This window comes from Hyperoodon ampullatus, assembly GCF_949752795.1.
Source record: "Hyperoodon ampullatus genome assembly, chromosome: 13".
In the NCBI taxonomy this organism is placed as follows: Eukaryota; Metazoa; Chordata; class Mammalia; order Artiodactyla; family Ziphiidae; genus Hyperoodon; species Hyperoodon ampullatus.
The window spans coordinates 6974247-6983854 of NC_136926.1; the positions used below are offsets into that span (position 1 = coordinate 6974247).

Consider the following 9608-nt stretch of genomic DNA (forward strand, 5'->3'; position numbering starts at 1 on the left):
TTAAACCCATCATCAGAGGCCAAGAGAAAGTCATTTCGTTTTATACAAAATTCACATGTGCCCAAAAAAGAAAGACCCAAGAAAAACAAAAACAAATACCCTAGTACTGACAGTAATGCTCAGTACACTAATTAAACAGTGGCCAAAATGCCACTGATCAAAAATAAAATAGTGGCTGTATATCACTGCAAAGAAATCCAAGAGGCTTTTAACCCTTTGGCTTCAGAAATCCAGATTTCTCCAATTATGTGAATGCATACCTCCTCCGTGCCGAGAGCAGAGAAAGTGGATGTGCCAGCATAGAAAGAAAAAGAACCACCATTCACTGCAACACCCAGAGAATTGGCTTTAATAGAGACTTCTTACAAGGTTAGGCAGAAACCAAAAAATGGTTATTAGCTGCTTGTGTCAACAATTTTAAGTGCAGGTGATTGAGTTCTAAGGTTCAAAGTAAAACTTTAAAGGGGAAAAAGGTTGTTGGTTTAAGTCTTATCTTTAAAGCAAAAACAAGACAGACAAAGTATAAAAGTACCAACCTGGTAGCATCCTCTAGTCACAGAGCTCTGCCATTAGGCTGGATAGAAAATGTCAAGATTCAGATTGTTGTTTCTGATAAGGACTCAACAACAAAATGAACCTTTAATGACGTGAACTGCAGGATAAGGGATCCCAAGAATGCAGTCATTTTTAGTAAAGTACTATCCTGAACAAACTGCATTTTACTATGAAAACAAAAGGAAAGAAGATATAATAAGGACTATACACCTATGTTCCACTTACAGTGTGTGAGTTCTGGAAGGACCTGTATATGGAGAAAGAACTGAAATATGAAATCATGCCAATCACATGTCAAATTTTCACTATAACTTTCCTAAAAAAGTGTTTTCCCCCAATATCTATTAATCACAAAGAAACAGAAGCTGTGAATGTACAGTTTAGAAAATAAAAACGTAGAAACTAATGACATTATTATGACCAAGATGTTTGGTAAACAGTGAATTATGAGCTTCAGATCATCAGGAAAAGGCTTTTTAAACAACCCTCCGGACTTCAAAAAATCTCTTCAGGTAGTAGATCTGTCCCAATGTCATGGCAACTAGAACAAGAGCTTCAAAGAAGGACCAAAGGACCACTCTGCTGTTTGTGTTGTCATTAACTGTTGAGGACAAACAAACAAAATTTAACAAAAAGAAAGAAAGAAAAAAAAGAAACAGCATAGGCATCATAAATTATCCCCTATTCTTAATTCCATGTGAGAGTCATACTTCACACAACATGCACAGTACTCTAAATACCTCTGTCTTTTGTCCCCAAGCAACTTAACGTACTTAGAAGCAGAGAACTTTAGATTTAGATGAGACCTTAAAGATTCATGGAGTTCAGTCAAGCCCAATCTGATTATGCATGAGAAAAAGAGAGGAAAAGTGACCTTCGCAAGGTCACAGCCTAGGGTTAAAACCCAGTCCAACACATTAGAAAGTCCCTGCGTTACAATCCTTTCTGCTGAATCAGAAAATTGACTTAAAAAAAAAAAATCAACAGATTATTTCAAGATCACAGAGTTAACCAAAAAGCACTACCTCCCAAGTCAAAATGTGTCAGTCTAAGAGTCTTTCTCTTTAAACATTTATCCAATAAATATTTACTGAGCACTATGTACAGTACTTAGCATCTGTTCTAGATGGTGAGGTTTCTCAGTTTCATGGACCAATACTGGCAGCTACTACTAGACAAACTTGAACTAGTCTCATGATTTACCCCATTTTTAAGCTAAGAATTTGATCATCAAAGGAACAGCCGTGACTATATTAACTTATTCCACTCAATTTATATCACATTCTTTCAATTTCCTGATCAAATTCCTTAACTTTTTAAAAGCACTGGGTAGTTTCTGATTTTTCTGCAAATGACCAATACTAAAAACAATAATAATGAGCAATACAGTAATATAGATGAATAACTGATTGTTGTATTTTCAGATGTATGTATACCATTTATAAAAAGATAAACTAGAATTGCAATAAATACTGGACTGATAATCACTCAAAAAGAAGTGAAAAGCAATTAAATGTTTCCAGAAAGATAACTTGTAGTTATTCAAAAAAGTGGGCTTTTTCCCCAGAGTAAAAACAGACACATGCCCAAGAACATTAACTAGAACTCTAAAAACCACCAACACTTACATTTTAGTGCTAATTCCATGGCATGAAGTTTATTTCTGCTGCAAACTTAGTAACCAATTTCTAGCATAACTGAATGACTAGCATCTTAAAATTTTTGTCTATAAGGGGAATGGCTGAGTAAATACTTCAAAATATTAAGCAACCACATAAAAAGAAATATTTATCTCTCCCTTCACTTATAGAAAAATGCATCTTTAAGCTTAAATAGAACACACTGAAGCATACTAACATAGGAAAGTAACCATCTAGGAAAATGTGTGTACGTAAGACGCTGTTCTCATGCCATTCACACATTAGCCTGATCTAAAAGCAACACAGCGCTATTACAATACTGTAGTGTAAAAAAAGTCTCATTATAGCCACCTCTGAGAAGCCAGTGTTATAGGAAGATGTACAAATAACAAACAGCATTGTGGGAACTATCTGATTTGGGAAACTAAACTGAATGTCTAAAATTCTATTTTGTTTGTGAAACAAATACAAAAGTATCTCCATTCAAATTAACGATGAGAGAATAAGGTTGGATGTCCCCATAGACTGGAAGATTGGTGCTTCCTCTGGCTGCTGTGTTCCCAAGAACCTATCTCCTTAAAGCCACCTGGCCTGAACTAGTTAAACTACAAAGCCCTGAAAACTCTGAGTCCTCACGCTTTGTTCTGCCCTTCTCATCCCAGAATGGGCTGGCCCCCACCTGGGAGCAAAATAACCAAGAGGTGAGGGAGAGAAGGCAGGGATTCCAGAGGGTGAGGAGATCAAGAGTGCAGGCAAGGAGAAGGAATCATGGTGGAAGAGGCAAGAGAGTGTGCATAAAAGCCCTGGTCCATCTCAGGCCCCATTCCATCCCAAAAAAGGGAGAACAGAGGCACTTCTCCAGTCTGTTACATTTACTCATTACTCTCCCAAGGAGAGGTGAAGTCTGTGCTCTAGGTCTTAAAGGGGCCTTTCCATCAGCAGCAAGAATAGATGTCAGAGGGTGGGAAGAACAGAAATCACATCTTGAAAAATTCAACCTGTTCTTATCTATCTGAGTCGCTCTTCTCTCCACTCCCTACCCCAACTTCAAAACAAAGATTCCAGACATAAGCCACTTTGCATTTACAGACAAGCTTGCTTCCAGTGAGGTCTATCCCCAAGGACAACCTGGAGGATGAAGATACTGAATGCGTGTGGACCTGGATCTAAAGTATGGTCATCTGGTCTGTGGGTCAATATGGTACCTCCTCTTAATTTTAAATGCAAAAGCAACATAATTAATGCTACATCCTGGGCTAAAACAGGCTTTTGCAACCTAAGACGGGATTCCAATTATCAATGTTTCTGAAGACTAATACATTCTCAGTTCCCAGTTTACAAACTTGGGAGCCCAAACTGATCTTCACCTGGTGAGCACCTCTATTCATGTTTTAATGCTTTCTATTTTAACTAGACTAAACATTAGGTGTTAGAAAAACAGCTAAGCCTCAGCATATAACATTTACCACACTGGCACAAAAGTTTCAGATTGTGATTTAAAACCAATGCAATACCACAGGGAACTCTGTTCAATGTTATGTGGCAGCCTGGATGGGAGGGGAGTCTGGGGGAGAAAGCATACATGTATATGTATGGCTGAGTCGCTTTGCTGTGCACCTGACACTATCACAACTTTGTTAATCGGCTATACTCCAATATAAAATTAAAAGTTAAAAAAAAAAACAATGCAATATCCATTTTACAGTGTTTTTCCCTTCTGCTTTACGAAAACCATTAGCTTACTCCCTAACTGACCATACATTTTTTTTAACTCTTAAGGTTTGGTTCAGAATGAATGTTCCAATAATAAACTAGTACAAAGCTCTACAAAGAAACACGTATACTCAAAAAATATCTTTGCATAGATGTTTTTTTAAGTCAGTATTTTAGTATGTTTATGTTTGCAAAATTTCCAAATGAAGAAAACACAAGCAAGCCCTTGGGTAATACACCATCACCAAGTCATGGCCCCCAGACACAGCCCCCAGACACAGCATTAACTTACTTGCTCTGTGTATTCTCTCCCGAACTTCCATGTATTCCTGTTCATGCTTTACAGCTGTCATTGCCACTGCGAGCTCATTAATCATTTCTTCTAGCTTGTTCTGGTGAGCTACAAAAGGATTTGAAAACAGATTAGCACATACTTGGCAATCTCTTTCTGAAAAATACTTATAAAGCAGTAAAAAAAAAAAAAAACCCAAAAATTCCTCCAGAGATGGCATACAAAAGAAGCTATTTTTTTTAATTTTTTAAAATTTATTTATTTTATTTTATTTTTGGCTGCATTGGGTCTTCGTTGCTGCACGTGGGCTTTCTCTAGTTGCGGCGAGCGGGGGCTACTCTTCGTTGTGGTGCACGGGCTTCTCATTGTGGTGGCCTCTCCTGTTGTAGAGCACGGGCTCTAGGTGCGTGGGCCTCAGCAGTCGTGGCACACAGACTCAGTAGTTGTGGCTCACGGGCTCTACAGCACAGGCTCAGTAGCTGTGGCGTACAGGCTTAGCTGCTCCGCGGCATGTGGGATCTTCCCGGATCAGGGCTCAAACCCGTGTCTCCTGCATTGGCAGGCGGATTCTTAACCACTGTGCCACCAGGGAAGCCCCAAAAGAAGCTATTTTTAAGAAATGGCTCAGACATCATTTTGGACCACTGATGACAATTGAATTCTCAACGCCTTTTTTAAAGTTCATTCCCAGTAGAGAAACCTTTTTCAGAGTAGGAAACATACTATACAACGTTTACTAACTAAAGGACTACAACCCTAAGAAATGTCTTCCAAGGAATTCCTAAGTGAAGTTCACTAAACTCACTGCTAACCATAGTGGAGGAAAAAAAACACTGGCGGGGGGGTGGGGAGGGGGTGCCACAAAACATAAAATAAACAGACCCCTAAGAATAATCCTATAAATAACAATATTTAAACTAAATCAAAATCTACTCTTAAAAAATCATATAACTCTAATGTTAATTTAGGAGTAGTATCAATCTTTATGAAGCTGAGCAGAGAAAAACATGAAGACGTTCTGAGGAAAATCCACACCAACTCAACATTCTTCTACTACAGTCAAAGCAATAATTTCACTATAGTGGGAAACAGCAGGCACTGCAAGTGAAGAAACAAGCTCTCAGCCGCACAAGGTTTAAAAGCAGGTATTCTCTTTAGCAAGGTAAACTAACAGTTCTGAAAAATAAGTGTATGCTTCTAGGTAATGCTGTATTATGACAATGGACAAACAGGTATGAAAAAAATATACCACAAGGGAAGACTGCATCGGAGGGGTTTCTTCAGGACTGCCCAACATTGGGCCTCATCTTGAATTCCAAATTGCCACAGATAATCCTACATTTCTTAAGAGAAACCAAGAGCCTCTACCATTTTAAGGTAGTTGGGCTGGAATCACAAATGATCCCTCACTAGCTTCATGTGAGGAGCCCATGCCCTAGGTGGAACCTCTAGAGCAGGGTTTCTCAGGAGAAGCACTGGGGACATTCTGGACCACATAATCCTTGGTGGTGGGAAGCTGTCCAATGCATTGTACAAGCACCAACCCAGCCACGAGAATCAAAAATGTTTCCAGACACTGCCGAATGTCCCCTGGGGGGCAAAAATCATCCCAACCTGAGAACCACTGCTTTAGAGGAAAGCTTGGTTTTACAGCTGCCATTCACTGATATTAACAAGCAAAAGCGAGAATTTTAAATATCGTGTTAAAAGATTTAAGAAGAGTATTCACATCCATCAGCCAACATTTTCTGACTATTTAAAAAGGACTAATTTCCAGAAAATGAACAAAGTCAAAGCCCTTCAAAACTCCTAATTCTCCTTGAGAATTAGCCAAGTCCTGAACTGCAAATGACCCTGGAAAGCAAGCACAGAAATTTCTTAGTAGTATGATTCTCTAAATTCTATAGATTTCAACACCTAAAAACAGTTCACGTTCTTTAATGTAAATACTCTACTAAGTGCTCACTATCCAGGGCAAATGATATCATATTAATACTATGAAGTACTATTAAAACTACTACTACTACTACTACTAGTTTCCAAAAATCCGGAAACGTACTGTGCCAAAAAAAAATTTTTTTAAGTCCTTACGTGCTGGTTCCTGGTAAGCAATTTATCCAGAAGAATCAATTTAGGGTTCACTGCTGGTCAGTTGAGGAATAAAAATTAATCCAACTGCAACATATGTCTGACAAAGCTTTTGTCACCTCATCTAGACATGGCTCCTAGAACTGCATTTCACATCTAACCAAGTTTCAAATGACCTAACCTGTATCTCCTGTAACCAAATAGAAACCACCAAAAAACAACCACTCTAAAACTCTAAATTAGCTGTAGGTTTTTATTTTTAACTAAGAGAAAAAACACTCTCATGCTAACAAACTGAGGTTAGAAAGAAGGAAAGCAGAAATTAGATAGTAGCCAACAAAAATAGGCAGAAAGACAGGATGCTGTCAAAAATCAATCCACATACCATCCCAGGTATCTCCACCACCTGAAGAAGAGTGTAAGATATAAACACACACATACAAAAAGTTGAGCTAAACTAGTCATGTATACAAATGAGCAACTAAAAATGTATATACCAGAATAAGCAAATTAAGAGAACAAACAACCTAAGACACATGTAACCTACATGCTTACAAGAGCACAAGTGACTAAGAAAAGCTGCCTGAAATGGCAATTGTAAAGAAGTAAAATATAAACATGAACCTCCAATAACTTCTTTTTGTTAATTAGGAGATTTCGATAAATAAAAAGTGTATTTCACAAAAGGTTTTTGGTCGTAAATACAGTCAGTGAACCTAAAAAATCAAACACTCCACTCAGGTGGATAAAATGTACAGAATTACTATTAACTCTTAGAATGGGATATCAATCTTCTGAATGTTCATCTCACCTTCTGTTTCCATGTCTTGTCCTTTGGGGGCCTCCCCAATATCAATGGTGAACATCACTATCTTTGGAGTCATGGTGGACATCCTATTGCTAAAACAAAACTTGTATGTTCCATCCATGTGAGCAGCAAACGTGTATTTCCCACTGGACTCCCGGTCTCCTTTATAAATTCCTTTATTATCAGGCCCTGTAATCTGGAAGCAGGAGAGAAATGCGTGAGATAGCTCAAAAGATTTAAAATCGTAAGTGATGTCTACTGGCAATAGAACATTCTCTAAGAAGATGTCACCTGCCGTCGCCTCCACTTCAGTTACTGACAGTAACCTCTTTGGGCCGCAGTTCTCCCATTTAAGGAACAAGGCTCTCTGAACACCTTTCAACTCTACATTTGTCTACGGGACAACATTTGTCTTATTTGTCCAACTTAAACGTAAATCCCTCAGAAACACACCTTACACTTGTCTTCAAGCGGCCCAATACCAACAACAAACAGGCAAATATGTAGCTGTTAATATCAAAACTAGAAAAGAAGAAATCTCTTTAAAACTAAGAATTTTGAGCAAGCTACACGTCTAGGTTTTCCTGATTGATCTGACGGTAAAGGAATCTGCTTTATCTGAGATGCCTGAAGGCCTAAGGGAAAGGACTAGGTTGGAAATTGGGAGCCCCATGTTCTCACCCCAGTGTGTTACCCCACTGTTAGGCCTTGCACACGTCGGATCCTCTTATGAAGCCCGTGCCACCTGTAAAACTTGCAGACTGAAATAGCTGATGTCTTAAGATCTTAGCTAATTTTAACAGTCATTCCTTCCGTCATCTCCTTATTTCTGGACTGCACTTGTTTTGTGCGATTTATGTCCCGCTCAGCTGATGGTCACTGTCAGATGGAAAATCCTTAGACCCAATTAATCACGCTAACAGGTGAATTTAAATAGTAATTACATCTGGTTTCCTAAAAAAAAGTCAGAGGCGAGTCATTCCCTGGACTTAAAAAAAGACACAGGAGAAATTTTAGGGACTGCTAGTTTCTTAAAATAATTTTCCGTTTTCTCCAGATACTACGCTGCAGTCACTTCTAAACTGCATGACCCAACTCCACTCGCCTAGTCATGAGATGGCTAAACGAGGTATGCGGAGGTTTGTGTAACAACGAGTTAACTCGGGTGAAAAAATAAAGGCAAACACAACGCGAACGTCTGCCTAGCACTCCTCCCTAGCTTCCGATATACCTTTTCAGAAGTTTCCATGCCACGTCCCAACTTTAATTTGCGCTATGAAGGGAAGTAGCTGATGACCGGATCGAGACCTGCCACCAGCTAAACGCGACTGTGAAGCGCCTCCCGGGCCCGGAGCTGACACGCGGCGCCTGGTCGACAAAGCTCGGCGAGAGGTTCCAAGGGGAACACGCCGTTCAAGCTGAGAATCCAAAGCAACCACACAACGGCTCCGTATCCCGAGCGGAGCCCGGAATCCGGGCGGGCGCGGGCAAAGGGGCCGTTACGGGGTCGCCGGGTGGCGGCTCGGGCCCCTCCCAGTACTCGGACAGCGGCCTCCGTGTCCCGCTCCCCCCGCGGGCCCCGGGTGCCGACAACCCCCGAGCGGCCGCGCGACCCCGCCTCGGCCGCGGGCAACGCGCCCGCACCTCCACGTCGATGTCCAGGAAGCCGCCCTCAGCCACCTCGAAGATGAGGCCCATTTTGGTGCCCGAGGTGACCCGCTCGAAGAAGCACTCCTCGGCATGCGCGTCGATGCTGACGAAGTAGCCCGAGGCCGTGGCCAGGAGGGCGGCCAGGAGCACCAGCAGCTCAGCGAGCGTCACCATGGTGCGGCTGGGGCCGAAGCCAGGACCGGGACTGCGGCCTCCAGAGCCGCCGTCGCCGCTGCCACCGCTGTCGTCTCAGCCGCCGCCACCTCAGCTCCGCCCCTTCCGGCTGCGCCACCCGAGGGGGCTGATGCGGGCGCCGTGGATTGGTGGGCGCCAGTAGCTGCCACGTAACGGACGCACGGCGGCCGCCGAGGGACAAGGCGGCTTTGCGCGGCCCGAGCCTGGACGGTGGCTCCGGAGGACCAGAAACCATCGTCTGTATCCCTATCCCCGTTCGCGTACAGCCTAAGTTTCCGTGGAGCACACTAGAAAGCGGTAGTATCAAGAAACCTCTTTCGCCCCATGCACGCCCTTCTTAGGATTATCCATAAAGACGGCGAAAGATTTGGAGGCAGCAATAGGAGTGGAAGGAGGAATGGGGCTGAAGCCAAGGACTTGAAATTTTGTGTTAGCCTCCCCTCACCTCGCAACAACCGACTGGGGAAGGATGGGGACGGGTATAGACTGGGAAGGGGCACGAGGAAACCTACTGCGATGTTGGAAATGTTTTATATCGTCACCTAAATGATGGGTACATGAATGTTTACGTACGCTTTTTATAAAAACTCAGGAAGCTGTATACTTAAGAGTAATGCTCCGTATTTTACTGTATGTGTATAATACAACTACAAAAAAACAAAAAACA

General features: G+C 41.7%; 1 protein-coding gene across 2 annotated transcripts; it reads right to left on the reverse strand.

Moving 5' to 3' along the window:
* Window positions 1–1031: 1031 nt before the first annotated feature.
* On the reverse strand, window positions 1032–8920 carry TMED2 (transmembrane p24 trafficking protein 2; the record flags this gene model as incomplete). Of its 2 annotated transcripts, XM_079718060.1 has the most annotated exons (5): window positions 1032–1156; window positions 4201–4308; window positions 6674–6694; window positions 7100–7292; window positions 8741–8920. In XM_079718060.1, the coding sequence occupies 5 exons, from the start codon at window positions 8918–8920 to the stop codon at window positions 1032–1034; spliced, it is 627 nt and encodes a 208-aa protein (XP_079574186.1). The 2 variants fall into 2 exon arrangements, with proteins under 2 accessions (XP_079574186.1, XP_079574185.1); XM_079718059.1 differs by lacking the exon at window positions 6674–6694.
* Window positions 8921–9608: the final 688 nt, after the last annotated feature.